This window comes from Stegostoma tigrinum, chromosome 26, assembly GCF_030684315.1.
Source record: "Stegostoma tigrinum isolate sSteTig4 chromosome 26, sSteTig4.hap1, whole genome shotgun sequence".
NCBI lineage: Eukaryota > Metazoa > Chordata > Chondrichthyes > Orectolobiformes > Stegostomatidae > Stegostoma > Stegostoma tigrinum.
In genome coordinates, this window is record NC_081379.1 from 21,061,417 (window position 1) to 21,084,602 (window position 23,186).

General features: G+C 39.2%; 1 protein-coding gene across 2 annotated transcripts in view; it reads left to right on the top strand.

The window, feature by feature from the left end:
• ap1b1 (adaptor related protein complex 1 subunit beta 1) overlaps positions 1–23,186 on the top strand; it is a 68,767-nt gene that overhangs the window by 5,483 nt on the left and 40,098 nt on the right. For both annotated transcript variants that reach the window (XM_048555853.1, XM_048555855.1), the window contains exons 3-6: positions 3,075–3,180; positions 9,355–9,490; positions 11,760–12,005; positions 22,358–22,548. In XM_048555853.1, coding sequence (XP_048411810.1) covers positions 3,075–3,180; positions 9,355–9,490; positions 11,760–12,005; positions 22,358–22,548 — 679 coding nt within the window. The remainder of the gene's footprint in view (positions 1–3,074; positions 3,181–9,354; positions 9,491–11,759; positions 12,006–22,357; positions 22,549–23,186) is intronic.

Consider the following 23,186-nt stretch of genomic DNA (forward strand, 5'->3'; position numbering starts at 1 on the left):
CAAAGAACCATCAAACCTAATATTTTCCAATTCTTAATCTGTATTCTTGTAGGTTGCACCATTTCTTACGTATATACTTTTCAAATACAACAAATATTCTGCTTATGCCATTCTGTTAGGAACAAAGATGTGTCCTTGTCTCTTCTCTAGTTTTAACTACCCTAAATTGTTGAACCCTAAAAGAAACAGCTCTGCCCTGTCCACTGTACTTTGATTCTTCATAATTTTATACATCCCAGTTAAATTTCCTCTGCAAAGAAAATAATCCCATTCATTTCAATTTTCCTTTGTAGTTAAAATGCTGCAGTCCAGTCGCAACCTATGTAAGTCTCTCCACAATCTCCCTCGTGGATCACATTCTTCCAGTAATGAGACCAAAACTGTGTATTCAGTTCCATTTGAATGATGGCACCGCTGACCTTGCGGCTATCCCTCAATGATACATTGAAGTGGCCGAGATGTACTGTTCAGGTTTAATGGCTTTCAAGCTTGATGTATGCATATGAATAACCCAGTACATACAAATACTAAAGTGCTGTATTTTTAATGGGCTGGTGTAGCCTTTCCTAAGTCCCTTTATCAAGCAGTAATAGTAGAACGCATCTAAAGTTTCAAGCAGGCTGCTCTGACAGTTGTTCAGGATATGGTGAGTAAAGATAAGGTAACTGTAAGCCTGTTTCTCCTAGTCTGTCACATTTTGCATTGTAAGTAATCTAAAAATTACACTTGATAAAATAACTGAACAGCATTGTGCCTGCCCAATCTTTTGCTATTGCCATAGAAACTGAAATGAGCAGAATTTAACCAGTTTGATATGAGCTGCTTTGTCTCCTTATATATAAAGTGCAACAAAAGTAAAGTGCCTTACAGCAGTAAATGTATGTAAGGTATTAAAGAGCACACACGTGACTGACATGAAACTTGAATTTTACTGTTCCATTCAGATTGGATTTAATAAGCAGTACTTAATTGTACTATATTTAAAAATAATGCTTGCAGATTTTAGTTCTGTTGGTGCTTGCTTTTACAAATGTAAGATTGTCATTGTTGACTGCTTGCAAGGTTATAGCGACATTGAAACCTTCCCCAAAGCATGTTCTTTGGATTTATTTACTGCAAGGGAATGTAGTGTTTGTATAGTAATATGTCAATCTATCCACTACAAGACCCAAGAACAAAGTAAGTTATGACACTTGTGCTACTGTTATTTCTGAGTGGGGCAAATTAAATGATGCACTCTGGTTGCAAACTTGAGCCATGTTTTTAATGACAATCTTTGCTATAGCATTACGGTTTTGTAAATACTCATCTTTGAAATAGAATCACTTCTGAGTTCAGTCCACCACTGGGCTCATTGTACAACTGGATAAAGAGTTGCTAGCTGCCCTGTGCACCAGACTTTCAGACAGCACTCAATTTCACTTAATTAGTATACTGCATTTTATTTGTGTGATTGTAATATCTTTGGCTTAGTATGTGAAAATTGTAAAACACAATATGTTAATGAAGAAAAGGCATTTCAGCAGAAGGGTGCTGCAGTTTCATCCAGTTGAATTTGCAGCCAATGAAGTGATTTAGCACTCTTCCCTAATTATTCTTCTCTTGGTGATTGTCTCAAGTTGAACCAAACTGTTTATGATTGTCATATTTGATTCTGCGACACTTTGACACTTTGGGCCCCATGTACACTAAATCCCCTGTTATACAGTATATGTATGGTATTGTTTTGTTTTGGGGGGGTGGGAGTGGGAGGGGTAATTGGCGGGGAGCAGTGCTGATCTCACAAGTCTGGTTGCATGAGATATACACTTCTAGGAACCCAATACAGTACACTATTATTTTTTGAATAAAAAGTAATCTAAATGTCAAAAGGGCAGTGCAGTTACTTCCTGAGTTCTAGAAATTGATTATATTTCGTAGTGGCACCCATTTGAGGGAGGACGACAGGCTGCTAGTAGTGGCTGGGTGAACTACCACATGGTGCAGCAGAACTGTTCAATTGGGTGTTTTTGAACAAACTTTATTAAAATGGGAATTGCTTTGAAAATTTGTTGGTTGCAAGAGAATACAGGTGTTTGGTACTACATAAGAGCAGTTACTGTACTCTGCATCACAAAGACTGCCTACCTTCTCCATTTTATTTAATGCCTTGACCTATCATCCACCACAACTCTTATCCCTGCCTCTAGGTTCAAATTCCAAATCTTTCCTAGCTGATTTCCTCCTCCTTCAATCTTTATAAACTTCAGTTCATCCAAAAGTTTGCTATTCAAATTTTAGATAAAGTCCAAATGGTTCATTGCCCCTGTTTGTGTTTACTTATGTCAACTCCTAGTCGCCCAACATATCAAAGTCCTTGTTTTAAATCCTGTCTTGGCTTTGATTCACCCTGTCCCTGACCGTACGTGCCCCAATTACCTTGCACTCCACATTTTCTGTCTTTATTTTGTTTTTGCCTTTGTGTATTGTAAAAGTCAAAGCAATATTCCACTTCATGATGTATTGATTTTTTACAGAACTTAAAATCTAAATTGTATCTTTTCTTCAGTGTAAACTGTCTTGTCATTGGAAATGGAAGATAAAGAATAATCATTTTTGATGACCACAGGCAATATTGTGTTAAGCTTTGGGGCTGATGGCAATGCAGCAGCCCAACAGATATCAGACAGGGAGTGGGAGTAAATTACAGGCTAGTCTTGTGATAACTAACGTGTGTGTGCAGCAGAGAGAAAAAAATTAAAAGGACTTGAACAGGTCTGCACAACAACAAAAAGGAACATAGCCAAAGATAGATTTTTAATTAATTGTTGCAAACACTAATAATTAATTTAAAACTGAAAGAACGGCAGATGCTGTAAATCTGGCAGCATCTGTGATGGAATAAACGGAGTTAATGTTTTGGGACCAGTGACCCCTCCTCAGAACTTGCTGTGATGTACTAGTGAATATCTATGAATTGTTGATGTGAATTTGTAAAGAATATATTTCCGGAAAATAGTTGACTACGAGCTTCATCTCACTAAGGTTCTCAATGTTCTGTTAAAGAAAATTAATCCATTTTCTTTGAACACTAGGTGAAATCTTTGAACTCAAAGCTGAGCTCAACAGTGACAAGAAAGAAAAGAAGAAAGAAGCAGTGAAGAAAGTGATTGCTTCAATGACAGTTGGGAAAGATGTCAGGTATGAACAACTTCATAAATTTTAATAATTCTCTTCTGTAAAATTGACTAGGAGAAAATTGGAATAATTTTCAAATGGAAAGCTTTACAAAATAAAAGGCTCACTGATTTTCTTGCCTATGTACATGGAGCATTCAGGCTAAATCTTACATTTTGTAGCATCAGCATTATGTTGATTCAAATTTTGCACGTGGCCACTTTGTGATAAAAGATATTGCATCTTCTTTAAAATCAGGTATGCTATTTTTTCTTTTAGAAGTATTTAAAGTTACTTGAAATGCATTTTTATTTTTGTGATCCAAAGCAAGTGAAAGCTTTGGTTTCTATAATGTATAAGTATTAGACATATTCTGTACACCTGATGGCAGTCCGTACAGCAAATTTGATTTAATTCTGTTTTAGGATATTGGTGGCATTTTTTAGTTGCATGTGTCAGTATTATATCTGTATTCTCAACAGTCGAGCTTTATAGATACATTTAAACAGAAAGGGCCTCAAGGTATTGTCTGAACAGTTGAATAGCGGAGCAACAAGGATTTGAAATGAGGAGGAGGGAGTTTGAGTCTATGAAAATAAAAATAACCCAGGCACTATTCTAAAAAAACTCTGCAGTGATTTCCTAGAGCTGAGATGATTGACATCCAGTAACCACAGCAATCTTCCTTAATGCAAGGTATGACTCGAGTCAGCGGAGAGACTTCCACAATCTCCTTTGATTTCAATTTTTCTAAATCTCCTTGACGCTATGAATGCTGCCTTGATGTCAGAGATGGTTATTTTTGCCTCACCTCTTGAATTAAGCTCTTTTGTCCGTGTTTTGACCAAGTCTGCAATGAGGCCAGCAGCTAAGTGGCTGTGGAACTCAACAAGGTCATCAGTGAGCAGGTGTTAGTCCTTTGCTGCTTGATAGCACTTTTGATGACCTGTTCCATCACTTTGGTCAAAAGTTGACTGAGGGCAGTGATTAGCTGAGTTAGTCTTGTCCTGGCTATGATGTGCAGAACATTCCCGGGCAATTTTCCACTTTGTCAGGTAGAATGCAAGGCTTTTATCTATGCTAGAGCAGTTTGGTTTCAGACATGGTTTGTTTTGGAGCACAGTTCTTATGTGCTATTTCCAGAATGTTGCCAGGGTCTGTAGCTTTTGCCACGTCCAATGACTTAGGCTGTTTCTTAATATCATGTGGAGTGAATTGAATTCATTGAAGATTGTGGAATAGAATGTCAGTTTGACTGGGCAGTTAGAAAGGCCTAGAGACCAGTACCTGAGGTCACGGATTAGCGAAAGATTGAAGTGCAGGATTTCTGCAATCCAGAGCCCAGGACTGGAGGCCACACTAGGGAGCAGAAAGAAAGGATGGCAAATACCCACGGCACACTTCCAGAATCAAGCCACTGAGCAATCGTAAAATACAAATGGACGCAAGCGATTATTGTTGCGGATCAGGGAGGGAATGTTTGACCGTACTGGACTGAACTGTACAGTGATCTGTGAAAGTCACATCTTGAGCGGCATGTATAATTTCACATTCAGAAGTACAGTTGGCTGTCTTAAATTGAGTTTTATTGAAGAATTTGAGAGAAAATATAATGTTTGACCTTGAAAGATATGAGAAATCTTGAGTGTTTATAAGGTACTACATGATGATGAAGAATTCCTAAATCTCTGCATTATTTTTGGATAATGCAAAAAAGCAGATATGGAAAATAATCAAAAACAAACAATTCAAATAAATACACTCACTGGGCGGACAAGTCATCTGACCTGATGGGGTACATCCAAACGTTGTAAAAGAAGCTGTTGGAGGTAATGTCAGATGCCTCCAATTTACCTTCCTTGAACTCCCTTTATACTGGAAAAGTCCCACCATATTGCAAAATAATGAATGTAACTGTGCTATTTGTGAAAAAGAGATGACAGTAATGTAATGCAACCCAAAATCTCTCATAGAGGAAATGCTAAAATCTAACATTAAGGAGTTTATAGCCTGACCCTTAAACAAAATTTAAAAATGCAATTAAGGTGAGTCAGTATCATCTTGTTAAAGGGAAATTATGTTTGAATAATTTATTTGGGTCCTTTTTGAGGGGAAAAAAACAAGTGATGTGGACAAAGCAGAACCTGTAGATATGGTGTACTTGAATTTTCAAAAAGAGTTTGAAGAAGTACCACATTATAATATGCAGAATAAGAACACATGGTGTAAGGGCGTAACACTACCATTGACAGAGGAGCAGTAAGAAGGGATATATAGAACATTTTCACATTGGCAAGCCATCTCCAGTGGTGTGCTTAGTTGTATGCCTAATCTATATAAATTACTTGTGGGAAAAGAGACCAAATGTATGCTTGGTAAACTTACTGATTACATGAAGATAGGTAGAAAAATAAATTATGTAGAGGACGTTAAAAGTTTACAAACGAATTTAGTTTGGCTAAGTATGTTGGCAGAAGGAGTATAACGAGACAAAATGTGGACTTGCCCATCTTTAGCAGCAAGATAGAAAAGTATATTATTTAACCAGAGAAAGACTGCAAAACTCTAATACAGAGAGATCTGGTTTCCTGTTGTGCAAAATGGTAGAATGCAAGTAGTGATTTGGAAGGCATATGGATTGTTAGCATAATTACAAGAGAAATAGAACACAAAGGTAGGGAAGTTATGCTACACTGTACAGGGTGTTGATGGGACCAGATCTGGAGTACTTTGCAGTATAATGGCATTTGAAGCAGTTCAAAAACAGGCTTTTTAGTCGATGCAGGACTTGGCTTATGAGGAGAAGTTGGGTCTGTATCTACAGAGTTCAGAAGAATAAGACATGATCTAATTGAAACCTACAATCCTGAGGGGACTTGATAAAGTTAATGCTAGGTTGTCTCCAAAACAAATGACTACAGATTAATAATTGGGGAGCTCCCATCTAAGATGGAAATGAGAATAGTTTTTTTGAGGGTCGGCCGTCTGTGGATTCTGGTCCCCATATTGATGGAGGCAGAAAGATTGAATGTTTTTAAGGCTGCATTAGTTTCTTGATTGACAAGGGAATCAGTGTATTGCAGGTGGGCAGGAGATTGATGTTCAGGCTGCAATCAGATCAGCCATAATCTGATCAAAGGGCAGGGCAGCCCTTTATCCTGATAGGTAATTAATACTTTGTAGTTAGTACCTGGGATGGTTTTATTGGAGGGTATTGAAAACAGAACACTAGAATCATTAAAAAGACAGTTAAATGCTATGAGCTAACAAGGTGTAGAGTTGGATGAACACAGCAGGCCAAGCAGCATCAGAGGAGCAGGAAGGCTGATGTTTCGGGCCACCATTCGCCCCCAAAACGGGCTTCCTCCACCTCCCAAATCCCCAACCCTACCCAGAACCTTCCCCACGATGTGCCCGCTGCCGTTGGCCATGTGGCCACTGCCTAAGCACCCACCGATGATGCTGACCACCCTGTTAAATGCTATGTTTGGGCAGATCCTTTGATTTTTATACAGGAATAGGCTTAAGAACAGAAGTAGGCAGTCCAGTCTCTCAAGCCTGCGGCACCATTCAATACAAGTGTGGCTGAACTCATCTTGGTCTTAACTCTGCTTTCTGGCCGACTCCATATTCCTTCAACCCGGTACTAATTAAAAATCTGCCTATTTGCTCAAATTTACTTAACTGCCCAGACATCCACCATACACAGGGGTAATGAATTGCTCAGATTTGCAACCTTTTCAGAGAACCAATATATCATCATTGTTTTAAATCTGCTACCTGTTACCTTGAAACTAAGAGCTGTCATGCTAGATTGCCCCTCGAGGAAAAATCCAGTCTACGTCAACTTTGTCAAACTCCTTTGGCATCTTATAAACCTTAAATAGATCTCCTGTCATTTTTCTAAGCTTTAGAAAGTATAAATCTAAATTGTTCAATGCCTCTTCATAAGACAAAGCCATCTGGTATTAATCTAGTGGACCTCCACTGAACTGACCCCAATGCAATTATATACTTCCTGAAGTAAGGGGGCTAAAGCTATACGCAGTCCTCTAGATACGGCCTCACTAATGTCTTGTACAGCTGTAGCAACACTTCCCTATTCTATTCCTTTAGCAATAAATGTTAAACTTCTGTTAGGTTTTCTTATTGCCTACTGTACCTGCATGCTAATTTTCTGTGGTTCATGCATAAGAACACCAGCATTCTTCTGTACAAAGCACTCTTATTATCTAAATGAAGAGAAACAGTTGCCTTTCTTTTCTTTTGTCCAGAGTGGATATTCTAACACTTGTCCAATTAAACGGCATCTGCCATAGTTTGGCCCATTCACCCATACTTTCCATATCCACTTACAAATTTCTGTCTCTTTATTGCAACTTACTTTCCCACATATTTTAGTGACATATGCAAATTTTGCTATAGTACCTCCATCCCTTCATCCAAGTTATTAATATGGATTATGTAGCTGGCTTGTGAAAGCATTATCAACTGCAGTTCGATGGTAAAGTTACTATATTCTTCCTTCTTTCCAACCCCCCCCTCCCCGATAATGGTATTTCAATTAAGTAGAAAACAACTAATCACTTAAATGTAGCAATACAAGCAATGCAGCTGAATGAAATTTTGTTTAAAATTTGTGTTGTCAGTTAATGTGAATTAGGCAATGTCAATGATATGTTAATTGTACCACAGTTTTCTAATGTTGCAATATTTTTTATTGTGATTAGCATCACTGCTGAACACTGTAAATTAAACCTTTCAGCTCTATATTGACCATGTGGAATATTTCATTGGGCAAAATCTGTTATACGTCATGATCTCTCAAAAGGTGCACAACCAAAGATGCATCTCCCTCTCCACCATATCTGCCTTTTGTAGGGACTGCTCTCTCCATGACTCCCTTGTCTGCTCCACCCTCCCCACTAACCCCATCAGTCCCAGCGTCTTTCCACTCAACTGCAGGAAGTGCTATACTTGCTTCTAAACCTCCCTGCTCATCTCCATTCAAGGCACCAAAGAAACCTTCCACATCAGACTGGAGTTCATCTGCACATCCTTCAACGTGATCTACTGCATCCACTACTCCCATGTGGCTCCCTCTACATCAGAGGGGCTGGGAGATCATTTTGTAGAGAACCTGCGCTCTGTTCGCAACAAATGACAACACCTTCCAGTTGTGAGCCATTTCAACTCCCCCTCCCACTCCCTGAACAACATGTTCATCCTGGCCCTTCTCCAGTGTCACAATGATACCACCGCAAACTGGAGGAGCAGCACCTCATGTTCCAGCTCAGAAGCCAACAGCCCATTGGCTTAAACATGGATTTTACAGGTCTCAAAATCTCCCCAGCCCTCCGTCTCATCCCCACCTCCTTGACACAACCAGTTTCTCTTCCACCTCACTGACCAATCCCCACCACTCCCTACCTGCACTCACCTATCACCATTCCACCTACCTTACTCAGTCCACGCTGCGTTTCTGAACTCCCTTCCCCTTCCTCATTTCTGAAGTAGGGTCCCGTCCTGAAACGTCAACTTTCCTGCTCCTCTACTGCCTGGCCTGCTGTGATCCTCTGGCTCCACACTGTTATCTCTGACTGCAGCATCTGCAGTTCTTGCTATCTGAGTTGTTCTTTAGTTCCTTTCAGTACTAGAAAATTAACACAGTTCCTCATTGTACAAGTTATTTCTGGGCTTCTAACAAGTTTTAGTATAAATTAATATGAACATAAAAATACCAGTTAGAATTAACCCTTGTCATCAGATCTGTAACTTTACAATAACGTAAAGTGCACAATGTACACTTTCAGACCAGTTTCTAAGACATGGAATCATGCAGTAAGGCCTGTGGGACCTTTTTTCAATGGCAGGAGCGAAAATTCTATTTTTAGAGAACCTTTCGTTGAACAATTAGTGTAAAGTTTCTGGTATTGAAGGGAACAGATGAACAATCAACACCTTTTATGGGACTGGGATCCCTTAACAAATTTTGAACAGTAATGTAATTTATGTAACAAGAGAATTTTTAAATTGGTTCCCTATATTTGGTTATTGCCCTGCTAATTCAGTGGTGACTATTTGAGAAATGTATTCACATGACTCAAGTTATAATGCAAATGGATAAATTCAATTTTAAATATCAATTTTTAAAATTTGTCAGGCTGTTCCAGTTATTTGTGCTTTCTTGCATTATAGCGCCCTCTTTCCTGATGTTGTTAACTGCATGCAGACAGACAACCTGGAGCTTAAGAAGCTGGTGTATCTTTATCTAATGAACTATGCCAAGAGTCAGCCTGATATGGCAATTATGGCAGTCAACACCTTCGTGAAGGTATATATTTTGATAAATTGTTTCAGAATTTTTAACAGATCTGTATACAAAGCTTCACTAAATCCGGGCAGCTCAGAAGTATAATCAGGATAATGTTTCAATGTAGATTCCAAAAGTAAGTGACCAGTCCATTAACCAATTGCAACACCTAATCTGTAGTTCTCAAACAGTACATTTTATCAGCAATCTAACTTAGCACTTTATCTATTAAAATGTACACTGTGTACTTAAACAAAGTCTTATTGATGCCAAGCTAATATCTTTAACTAAACTTAAAGCTAATTTCTCGGATTGTGCTCCATCCTGGTGGTGGTAGGTGAGATACTGTGTTGCTTATTGATTAATGATATTTCTATTCATCGTGTGTTCCAAAACAATCCCAATCATTAAAGTGAAGTTTTTTTTCCATTGTTGCCTGTAAATGTCCACGTGTTTGTGCAGTCCCAACCTAGTCTCCAGTGAGCATTCATCCATACAGTTGTGCACGTGATTCAAGTAGGTGAATTCTTGTTTCTGAAGCAGAAGGTTTCAGGTTATTGTCCAATTCCAATACACTTTTGCTTTAAATCATTCTGCATTTTTGTAGCAGCACTGCATCGATAGATAAAATGTTAAAATTGTGTTCTTGTTCTGTTGGCTCAAATAAATGCTAAAGATTCAAATAGCACAATTTGAAGAACTAGAAGCTCGGAGTAATCAGTCAGCATTTCTCTTTTGACCAGGGCTATTTGAATAAAATCATGCTGTCTAGTAACTGGCAACATCATCCAAGCCTCTAAAACAGTAAATCTCATCAGTAATTTGCGTGTTTTTCATCCTATACATTAAAATGGACATATGTTAAAAAGATGAATACTAATGGTACACTGATTCTAAGCAAACTTAGCTTTTTTTTGCTATTGTTAGGATCCTACAGTATGCAAAAAGTGTACAACATTTTTTCCCTTCGACAGCAGCCACTGCACCTCAAAAATAAAATACCTGATGAGTGGTTGTTAGGTGCAACTCAAGTTCCTCAATTTGCAGGGTTTCCTATAATTCAGGATGAGTTAGTATCAAAATGGAAAAATCTGCACTACCATGTTAATGCCTGAGTTATAATCTAAATTATTGAGTTTAGACAAGAAGGAGCTTCATTATGTTTGAGTTCTGTGTATTGTTGTTACATAGACACTTTTAGAGCTTTAAAATACTGAAATTAGAATATGGAATTCAATTGTCAATTCATCCATTTGAAATCCATAAATTTCCCACAGTGTTCAGTATACATTCATAAGTGTACACTGTCATGCCTTTTTCTGCTTTTTACTGTTAAGAATTCTGGTAAACCATTGCAACCCTATATAGCTTACTAGATTGCAGAAATCAAGATGATCATCTTGATGCTTTATCAAGAAAAATAAAATATAAACATGTTTACATTTTGTAATACTTGGTAATTTGGTTAAACTTTTATTCAAGCATTGAAATTAAAAATCAGGATAATGTTATTAGATGTATCATGTTTATACCTTTCTATTAATGGTAACTGTCATGTTGTTGAATCTCTCAATCTTATTTTTTTTCCAAGTGATCTACAAGTACCTAGTACTTAGTTTCCACATTACGATGTTATAAACAATGATTACACAGAATTATTTACCCCTCAGATCTTGATCTGCATGTTTCATTTGAGTAGTTTTTTTAGCATTCCTTGTTTAAGTTGACTGAGTTAATAAACTTCCAAATGAAAAAGTATGGTAAAGCTGCTCATATACTTGAGTTTCATTATTAGTACTGTTGTGAAAAATGGCCTTTTCCCTAAGGATTTCATAACTAGCAGGCTGCCTTCTGATTTTTCTCCTTTTGCTGCTACCATTCCAAAAGCAGTATATTATGATACATACTGTTTCCAAGCACTAGACAACTTCCACTAATTTGCTGATGATCATTTATGGGTAACGCATGTATTAAATATGCATGTTTTCAAATTGAATTGTTGGTCATAGCTGGAAGTAAGGATTCGTGTTACTTTACCTCCTGTTATTCCACTCTAACTAATTCTGCTCATATCTGGGACTTTGTGGTTGTCTGGGTGAAGAAGATAGACTATACTATTTACAACTAATCAACTCAGTTCAATGTTGTGTAAATGTAAAACTTGTCACTCCTCTTAATCTTCATGTATGACATCCCAAAGCTCCACATTTTCTGCATAACAGAAATTAAGATTGGATACTCTTCCATTTCTAAAGCTGTGACTGAGTATGATTTGATGTTAAAATTTCAGGACTGCGAAGACCCCAATCCACTTATTAGAGCACTTGCAGTGAGAACCATGGGCTGTATCCGTGTAGATAAAATCACTGAATACTTGTGCGAGCCCTTGCGAAAATGTCTGAAGGATGAAGATCCCTATGTACGAAAGACTGCTGCCGTTTGTGTAGCTAAACTACACGATATCAATGCACAGCTCGTTGAAGATCAGGGATTTTTGGACACTCTCAAGGACTTGATATCGGATTCCAATCCAATGGTAAACAAACTATTAAACCTGCTCCCATCATATCTATACATAGAAAATATATTGTGGGATAATTTAACCTGTAGCTGAATTCTGCAATCACCTTTTTGTAAAAGTAGGGAGATCTTATATAAAAACGAATGTTGCTTTCCTAAAGTCAGAAAACATGGGAAGCACCCAACTAGTCAGATAGGATTTATTAAGAAGGGGTGATTGGTAAGAAAGAGGAAAGTTAATGTTTAAAAGTACAATTCTACTGAAAGATTGTAGTTGTAATCTCAATGTTTTACTCCTTGTTTTTACAGTAACTGTGACAGTTGCAGCATTTATTTTTCCAGATTTCTAGCAGCTGCTGTATGTTATTTTGTACGTTAATGTGTTTATGTTCATTCTGCTGACCTGGTCATATTATTCGGCAGACTTCTTAAACATTTGGATAGTTGCTAACGTTTTAAAATATTACAATGTACCTTCTCAACCAAGTAAATTTCCCAAATATTTCCGTGAGGATGACTGGATCCCAGTAATATTTCCCATTTATTAATTCTACAGTTTCCTCTCTTGCGCCTTTTTGATGTTACTAGTTAATGAAAATCAACATTGCATATTTTGTAAGCTCAGTAGCTGATGTAGCAATGAAGGCACAATGCAATGCAGATCTGATCTAGTGTTAGCAAACTGGAGGTGATTCTTCTGTTTAGTACACCAGAGTTCTCTCTACTGGAAACTTCACCCTTAGCATGATAATGAGGGGAAAATTTTTCTAATTTTAAAAAAAAGTTTTTAAGTGATAAGTAGGTAATGCACTTGTTGATAATGTGAGGGATTTGAGTTCAAGTTGCACTTAATGACTTGGAACTTGACCATTAAAATCTAAGTGAATAACTTGGATGTACTACTGAGGGATTGCTTGCATAGTCAAAAATGAGAGATGCATATGCTGAGGACTTATCAGCTTGTTCAGATGGTTTATTGCACCGTTCAGAAGAAAAAAGAACAGGCTGTTGTCCTTGTATTCAACTTGACATTCTTCTGCCAAGATTTTACTATTAAAAGCACTTAACCGATCCTATTCCTTTGTTGCTTGTGGGATATTTGCAAGTTCGGGTTTGCGGTCATATTTGCCCACCTCTCTGGACTACGTTCAAAATAAATTAATAATCTTTAAAACAATTGGGGTGTCCAAAGAGGGTGTTGATGCTTTATATTATTGAATGTTTGTTCATTCCCTTGTGCAGAAGGTTGATTTTTAAGCGCAGTATTTCTACTTGATATCTTGATCAGGTTATAAAACAGAAGAATTATAGTATTAGGTTGTTGACATGTTTGCTGAGCCGGTGGGTTTGGTTACAAACATTTCATCATCCTGCTAGGTAACATCGTCAGTGTGTCTCCAGTGAAACTACACCGGAGGCACACTGATACCTAGCAGAGTGACAAAGCATTTATAACCAAACCCACCGGCTCAGCGAGCAAGTCTACAAGCTCATCCACAACCTGAGCTACCGATCTTCTCAAACTTTGATGTTTTTTAATAATATCAAAATTTATCATCTAACCTTCTTCAGGTCAGTTTGCAAGAAATACCAATGTAATGAGAAAGCAGCATTTAAGCTGTATGAGAGGAAGGTTCTGATTTGTTTGGCAAGTGAACTTGGATTGGTAGAAGCATTGCCATGGAAAATTAACCAGCAGTTGTTGATAGTCTGCTAACCATCAAGCCACAAACAGGATGCTGCTGTTAAGCCAAAAAACTTCCTGCCTATCAACAATTGATAAATAGAATGAGTTTCAGCATCCATGTGTCTGCGTGCCCCAAAGACTACAAATAGTGTCAAACAGCAAACCCTTTCGGCTCTTCGAGCAGGCAAGGTACTGACAATCAGTTCGTGCTTGGAAAACTCAGTGCAGTGTTGAACATTAGTTGCAATTCTGTGATAGGCAGCATTTGCTGAATAACCATGAGTGTGCAAAGATTTGCACTAATAAATAATTTTGGATTGTCAATCAGGCTTGCATTGTTGCACATACTAGAAGCTGCACATGAGACCCTATTCTTTGCAGATAGAAAGATATACATGCACAACACCTGTTTCAGCTCAGCAAAACAGGTGATACCCATCCTCTGGCTCAGTATTCAAGGCAGTGCCTTGACAGCCTGAGTGAATCTGCGTAGTTTAAAATTTGTTGTCATCTACTGGTGCATTTTCCACGGCAGCCCCTCTACCAATCTGCATCCTCCTCTGACACAATATAAATGTTGTTTTCTCTTTACATTTCTTCTGATTTGTCTTGCTGGGTGCAAGAAGAAAAGCTTTGACAAATGTATCAGTGATAATGGGAACTGCAGATGCTGGAGAATGCAAGATAACAAAGCGTGAAGCTGGATGAACACAGCAGGCCAAGCAGCATCTCGGGAGCACAAAAGCTGACGTTTCGCGCCTAGACCCTTCATCAGAGAGGGGGATGGGGTGAGGGTTCTGGAATAAATAGGGAGAGAGGGGGAGGTGGACCGAAGATGGAGAGAAAAGAAGATAGGTGGGGAGGGAGGGGAGGGATAGGTCAGTCCAGGGAAGACGGACAGGCCAAGGGAGCGGGATGAGGTTAATAGGTAGGAAATGGAGGTGTGGCTTGGGGTGGGAGGAAGGGATGGGTGAGAGGAAGAACAGGTTAGGGAGGCAAAGACACGCTGGGCTGGTTTTGGGATGCAGTGGGGGAAGGGGACGAGCTGGGCTGGTTTTGGGATGCAGTGGGGGAAGGCGAGATCTTGAAGCTTGTGAAATCCACATTGATACCATTTGGCTGCAGGTTTCCCAAGCAGAATATGAGTTGCTGTTCCTGCAACCTTCAGGTGGCATCATTGTTGCATTGCAGGAGGCCCATGATGGACATGTCGTCTGAGGAATGGGAGGGGGAGTTAAAATGGTTCGCGACTGGGAGGTGCAGTTGTTTATTGCGAACCGAGCAGAGGTGTTCTGCAAAGTGGACCCCAATCCTCCGCTTGGTTTCCCCAATGTAGAGGAAGCCACACCAGGTACAATGGATACAGTATACCACATTGGCAGATGTACAGGTGAACATCTGCTTAATATGGAAAGTCATCTTGGGGCCTGGGATGTGGGTGAGGGATACAACGCATCATCCTCCGACACTTCCGCCATCTACAATCTGACCCCACCACCCAAGGCATTTTTCCATCCCCACCCTTGTCTGCCTTCCGGAGAGATCACTCTCTCCATGACTCCCTTGTTTGCTCCACACTGCCCTCCAACCCCACGACACCCGGCACCTTCCCCTGCAACCACAGGAAGTGCAACACTTGCCCCCACACCACCTCGCCCACCCCCAAGAAAATTTATGGAAATGTTGCTTCCCTGCACTCCACAATGCAGTGGAGCAGCCTGTTATCTTATAATGCCATACAACTTGGCATAAGGAAGCTTATAATAGAAGTCCAGTACTAAATGAGAAGGAACGGTTGTACTTGTTTTCTACCACAAGGTGCTACTACAGAATTAAATGATGGAGCATACTAAGATAGTGTGCAACTTATCCTACGAGGTGGAAAGTAAATAGTCAAAATACAATTGCCAGGCTGTGAACATCAGAATTGCCAAGATAATTTTAGTACAACTATCCAGAAAGTTTTAAAAAAAAATCAGCATTATGGCATTGGTTTAAATCCCACATGACAATTGAAGAATTTAAATTCAGCTAATTAAATACATTTGGGATAAAAAGCTGATCTGTAAGAGGGAAGATTAAACTACTAGACCGCTTTACTGTTGCTCATTGTGGAAGAATATCTGCTGTCCTTACCTCGTTTGAGCTGCATGTGACTCAGATCCACAGCAGTGTGGCTGATCTCAATGTCCTCGGAAGAGGCCGAGCAAACCACTCTATCAAGCCATATGTGAAATACATGTAAGAATTAAATCTAACTGACCACTTTTCATTGATCCTGACACAAAATAAGAAAAGGATGCCTCAGTTAACTCTGGTCTTTTGCATAAATTGGGAGAATTGTTCTATAAATTAGTAATACAACAGCTGACATAGTTATGATTCTACGACTGTCACATTCAGTCACTATCCTGGCACTGCTATATATAGTTAGGAGGGAGTAGATCTGGAATGCGACCTCACTTCAGTCACCAAGACATTTCATGGCATCAGGTCAGATGTAGACAAGGAAACCCCCTCTGTCTCTTATCACGCTCTCTCAACTGATAAATGGAATTAATCTGTTATGTGAAAACCAATTGGAAGCAGCACTCAAGGTAACAAAACCAAAAAAGTGCCTTGAATGGAACATCAGTGTCCATCCCCAGAAGTGCCTTGATAGCACAGCTGCATAGAACAAAGCTGTCAGATTGGGGCTACGGCACATGGCAAGAGAATCAACACCGTAGGAAGTCTTGTTTTACCTCATTCACTGCAAACTACCTGTCGTGGCTTCATTGATCCATGACAGTATATGTAGGAACAAATTCCAGGTGTTCCTTGGCAGAACAAATTCCTATCACAACACTTAGGATGCTCTATTTTATATTGTGTGACAATCATTATCTGTGGAGTTATTGCCACACAGGTATTCCTTGGCCGTGTGGAAGCAGGCCACTCGACCAATTGAGTCCACATTGACCCTCCAAAGAGTATCCTACCCAGATCCACTGTGGGCAATTTAGCATAGCCAATCCATCTAACCTGTACATCTTTGACTATGCGAGGAAACTGGGGCACCCAGAGTAAACTCACGCAGACAAAGGGAGAATGTGCAATCTCCACAGACAGTCCCCCATAGCTGGAATTGAACCTGGGTCCTTGGCACTGAGACAGCAGTGCTAACAACTGAGCCACCGTGCTGCCTCATAGTCCAGCATATCACTCATTCTTCAGTTACCCTCAAGCCAGAGAACCAACACTGATTAGTGACGACCAAAGGAATGCATGCCAGAAATAGTATCAAGCATGCTAAAACTGAAGTGCCAACTTGAAGTTATATCATAGGACTGGTTGCATCTTTAGTTCTTGAACAAACATTCAGAGCAAATAGAAGCTTTGCAGTTATGCAATACCTGGTCATGAATGTTGGTGAACAACTAAGTGATATAACTGGAAGAGGAGCTTCCACAGACCTTTCCACCTTCATTGATAACAGAGCTATGCACCTCTTTTCAAAAGATAAATATGAAGCATTTGTAACCAACCTTGTCTAGAAGTACCAAATGGTAGACTGTCTTGATCTCCATCTGAGATACTTGCATTTCATCAGTCTTCAACCAATCTTCCTCATAAGAAATAGGGTCTGGTGTTGGCCGTATTTTGCCCTTTGCCAATCATTTCAGCTCAAGCTGTTCCTTGTTGTGCTGTTTAAAGCCATGTTGATAGCTGTTTCGTCAGTGACCTTAATGCAACATAAGGTCATAATTATAGGTTGTTGTTCATGATTGCTCATGATTCAAATGTTTAATTCTTATCTTTGCCTTGGATACTGAAGCAGTCCGTGCCTGCATGTCACTAGAGCAGAAGAACATTCAGGCATTGGCTGATAAGTAGCCAGTGACATTTAGACCACATTAGCAACATTTCTGAACTGCACATACTAATTAATTATGCTGAGTTGTAAGTGTAACTTTTATGTTTGCAAGCCAATACAGTGAGTTGTGTGTAATGCACAGATGTTGTGGAGTGCCATTTTATGTGTGCCAAATACTGATACTTAACTGCCATTTTAGTTAATTGTGTTGAACATGTCAACAAAGTGTTTTGTTACAAATATGAACTTGCTATTCTGCCTTGGCTCCTTACTATCCTTCAAGAATCCTTAAATAATACAGCATTGTGAACCAGTGATTCATTGCAGATAAAATGCTTTCAGCTAATTTGAAGAGCTTCAGTTGTGCATGTAGGCAATGCTTTTGTTTTTTTTGTTCCATCAGGGACTTGAGTTAAATGGCATTTTGCAATTTGCTGTTGTAGCTTATCTTGATGTATGTCTGACAGAATGTTGATGCATCATCTAAACTCTCAGACATTCTTGCCAACTGCTTCACTAGTTAAGAAACATTAGCTGCACAACAGTTTGAAGTAGTGAGACCTTCCAATTTTGTTTTGTCTAAGGTATAAAATTGGAACCTTAAATTTGGACATAAGATGAGGGCATTGCTGGCTGGACCAGCATTTATTGCCCATTCCTAGCTTTCTAAAGAAAATTCAAGGAATGTGAATTTACGTATTTGCCCTTGAGAAAATGGTGAGTTTGTCTTATTAAACTACTAGGTTCCGTTTGTCGCAGGTAGGCCTACAGTGGTAATACCATTGATTGTCAAGTGATGATTATATTCTGCTTTTTGGAAGTAGTCATTGCCTGGCACCATGAATATGGCATGTCTGTCTAAACCCAGGATAATGTTCTAGCCTTGGTGCATTTGGATATGGACTGTTTTAGTATATGAGGAGTGCAGAATGTTGTGCAACAATTGGACCAGCCCCACTTCTGACCTTAACGAGAGGAGGTTGATGAAGCAGCTGAAGATGGGCCTAGGATCAAACCCCTCTCCCCGACGAACTGCAGAGATACTGGGAGCTGAGACGACTGGTCTCTGTCTTTCTTTGTGCTAGGCGAGACTCCAACCAGCAGCAAGAGTGTGTTTCTCTCTTTGATTCCCTTGACTCTGGATTCCCATTGGCTCCTGGATGTCATACTCTGTCAAATGTGGACTTTATGTTGAGGATAATCAGTATTGTGTCACTTCTAGGTTTTCACACTTTTTTGTCCATGTTTGAGCCAAATTATAATGAGTCAGCAGCTGAGTACCTTGGTGGAACCCAAACTGAGCAGCTTATTGCTGAACAAGTGCTGCTGGAAAGCAGTTTTGATGATTTCCTATCACTTTGCCGAAGATCAAGCATATGCTGATGGGGTGGTTATTGGCTGGATTGCATTTGTCCTACTTTTTATGTACAGGACCTGTATGGGCAATTTTCTGTATGATGTACTTGCCAGTATATTGTAGCTGTGCTGAAACGGCTCGGTTAGGGGCATGTCAAGTTCTGGAGTACATATTTTCAGTACGAAGCACAGAATGCTGTCAGGCCCCATTGTCATTGCCCTATCCTGTGTCTGCATCTGTTTCTTGATAACATATGGAGTGAATTGCAATGTCTGAAGAGTGATACTATTAATGTTGGGGACTTCGGGAGGATGCGGCGATGGGTCATTCTTTCAGGACTTGTGACTGAAAATTTATTGCAAATGCTTCAGGTTTATCTTTTGTACTGAGCCCTCCTAGGCTCGGCCCTTTCATAATCGAGGATGGGTTATTCATGGACCTGCCTCATCTAGTGAGTTGTTCAATTACGCGCCAACTTTCACAACTGGATCTGGATGCATTACCAAATTAGAGTCATAGAGACAGAAACAGACATTTCAGTCCAATTGGTCCATGCCAACCAGATATCCTAAATTAATCTAACTGCATTTGTAGGGGTGTGGGGGAGGGTGTTGAAGGAGGAACCTTGACTATTCACCCTAGCCTTGCCCCTCATGAAGGTCACCCCTTCAGCCTCCAACGCGCCAGGGAAAACAGTCCCAGCCTATTCAGCCTCTCCCAATTGCTCAAACCTTCCAACCCTGACTACATCCTTACTTCTGAACCCTTTCAAGTTTAACAACATCTTTCCTGTAGCAGGGAGACAAGAATTGAATGCTGGAGAGAATAAAAGAATATTTAAATGTGGAATACTGTCAAAGATAAGGTGATCAAGCTTATCATGCAGTTATGAGTGGAGGCATTCAGTTTTGCATAAAGAATTCTGGTTGAAATGCTTCCATGCAGAAGTACTGGTATTTGTGTTTGCATCTGCATCATTTTATCACAACACCCCACCCGCTCCTTACTTCTCATGCCAAAGATGTTTGTGCGGATGATCTCCCAACCATTCTATGAAGCTTCTTATTAAGCTGCCCACTGGAACTGACATTTGAGGCCTGAAATTGCATTACAGTACATTAAGAATTATTTTGAAAAACACCTTACTCTGAATGTTGTATAATAATATCTAACGCTGACTCTTGCAGTGAATTCATATTTTTTAATCATCCAAGCTTTATTGATCAATGGATCATTACTTTAATCAAACAAATCACCATTGAGTGATTTGTTTTCAATAGATTTTTCATGGTAAAGTTGCAAACTTGAAAGTCTCTGGCTGATAGATCAGTTCCTCCTGTAATTTGAATACATCAGGATGAGGAATAACAGTATGTCCTGGCCTGTGTCAGATCTCTATATTTGCCTCTTTCACTTGTGAATACATTAGGATATGACTTTTTATGAAGCTGGCTTGGCCTGTATTGAATTTTTTTTAAAAAACTGAATTTTCTAAACGCATGTCATCAAAAATGTAGCTTTGATAGGTTACCTTTTAATCCTGGTTAGGCATTTAAATCTTTTTTACCAGCATCTCAAACTGCTGCAACTATTTTCAAAGCTAGTGAGCAAGTTCAAGGGTATGTACTGGAGGAGATTGAGAGGATGGTAAAAGCATCAAATGACAGGAGTGATTGAAAAAGAGAAAAAGAGCAAATTAATCTTAGAAATTGTTACTGAAGGAACGAACTAAAAAGGGAAGAAACCTTGCAAACAAATGGAAAAATTTTGCTGAAGCAAAAAGCACTCACTTAGACAAATTGAGTAATCCAATTGGTTAATGAATAAGGTGAGCAGCCAATAAATTGCCTCAATGTGGTGTAGCAATATATTGCAACATAGAATATAAGCCTATGCAGTTTCTTGTCTTAGTGACTTTGATCTCGTGTGAGTGGTCTGAGGTATGTTTATCATGTAAGGAATTGTACAAAACTTTGAAGTAAATGCCAAAGCTGAGGAGAGAAACCTGACAATGTTTCATAGTATTAGAATTTACAGTGCACTCATTAGGAAGACTCTCAACCGCTACCTAGAATATGTAGTTTGTGCCATGACCACAACATCCCTACTAGCATGAAGAAATGTCATACTCATTAAATTTCCATGCATTAACATGTCATTTAGGTACATAAATTTCAGTAAAACGTAAGTTTACATGCTTAAACCCATGAACTATGTGGGGTGTTTAAGTTCTAGCAACAAATCATTACAAGGAGAGGTATAACGTGGAACATTTCACCTGTCAGTAGCGAAGAAGAATTGTGTGCTCTGGTGGCTGAATTACTCCTGTAATATCTATTTGTTTTATGCCTTTAAGTATAGATTGAAAGCTGCTGGAATGCTTTGTAGTTTCTCTTCCACGGTGGCTGAAATTAGTATTAACAACAACATTGCCATGTTGATGTTTAACCAAGTAATAAATTGTTGCTGCTGGAAGTTGACTTAACAAATCTATGATAGGATGATGAAAAAAAAAGCTATATTACAAAACTCATTTTCACTTATTTTCATGACGCTTTGCATAAAATGGTCTCCCTGGGGTTTAGTATCTGGGCTCAAATGACATTTTTAGACAAGGGGCTTTTGCTATTCACAACAAGTTGTTCTTGGTACCTTGTTTATGTTTGTGATTTACTGTGTTTTTGGCATTTTCATTTTTTTAAATTCAGTCTCCGAATTTAGGTGCTACTGACCAAGATGGTATTTATTAACCATTCCAAGTTGCACTAATTTAATATAACTGAATAGCTTTCTAGGCCACTTCAGAAGACAGTTAAGGGCCAAGTGCATTGATATGGTACTGTAGACACCGATAGGCTAGACCAGATAAGGACATCATGTTTCCTTCCCGAGCAGACAGAATGAATCAGTTGCACTTTTATCAACAGTATTTATACTTTCAAGCTCAAAAAATTAGGTTCTGTTACCAAGTGATGAGCTTCACTACATGGACATAATTGTGGTACTTGATGTCTTATTGATTCTGCTTTTTGGTAGTGCCAAATAATTGAAACACGTTATGATTTTAAATGAACCCCACTTCTATCCAATAACCTGTATCTAATACATAATCAACAAATCTTCCTCTGCCATTGCTTGCTAATTAATCTTTAGGACTGTTATCATTGAAAGTGTGATAATGTTTGAGTGTGCTGTCTACAGGTAGTGTGCACTTATTGTACGCAGAAGAGGTTGTAATATTTGTAGCTATGACAGAATCCAATCGTTTGAAAATTTAAAAAATTCGACGGATTCTTATTTTAAATGACATCCTCAGTCTTTGCAAGAAATTGTTAAAATTAAGCCTATGTTGTTTATTCTGATCAGTTTGTATATTTCAGTTTATACATGTTTGGAGTAATTTCTTTGAGGCATTTTGACATGAAGGTGCTCTCTTAACTAAATTACCTGAACACTCTTGATCTGCAGGTGGTAGCAAATGCAGTGGCAGCGCTGTCAGAGATTGCAGAGTCCCATCCAAATAGCAACTTATTGGACCTCAACCCTCAGACTATCAACAAACTTTTAACAGCCTTAAATGAATGTACTGAATGGGGACAGATATTTATCTTGGATTGTTTAGCCAACTATAATCCAAAAGATGACAGGGAGGCTCAGAGGTAAAACTGTGGTAGAATAAAGTATTTTCTTACATTGTAAAAAATTATCTATTATATTCTTGTTTGGAATGTTTATACATTTAGTTACAATTTTTTTTAACAGATATATTGTTAAAATTGGATTTATAAATGTTGATAAGTGTGGAGCTGGAGGAACATAACAGGCCAGGCAGCATAAGAAGAGCAGAAACGCTGACGTTTCGGGTCAGGACCCTTTTTCAGAAATGGGGAGGGGGAAGGGAGCTCTGAAATAAATAGAAGAGGTGGGGCTGGGGAAGGTATATGGGATAGTGATAGGTGAGTGCAGGTAGGTGGTGGTGGGGATTAGTCAGTGAGGTGGGAAGTACAGATAGGTGGGAGAGAAGACAGACATGCCAAGGAGGTGGGGATGAGAGGGAGGGTTGGTCAGGAGCAGCGGATTCAGTAGTCTACTATGGTCTACGTGTGGTCTGTTGCATCTGCTGCTCCCAATGTGGCCTCCTCTACAACAGTGTGATCAAGCGGAGGCTCAGAGACCGTTTCGTAGAGCACCTGCACTCGGGTTGTGACAAGTGACAACACCTTTCAGTCGCGAACCGCTTCAACTCTCCCTCCCACTCCCTGAATAACATGCCCATCCTGGGCCGTCTCCAGTGTCA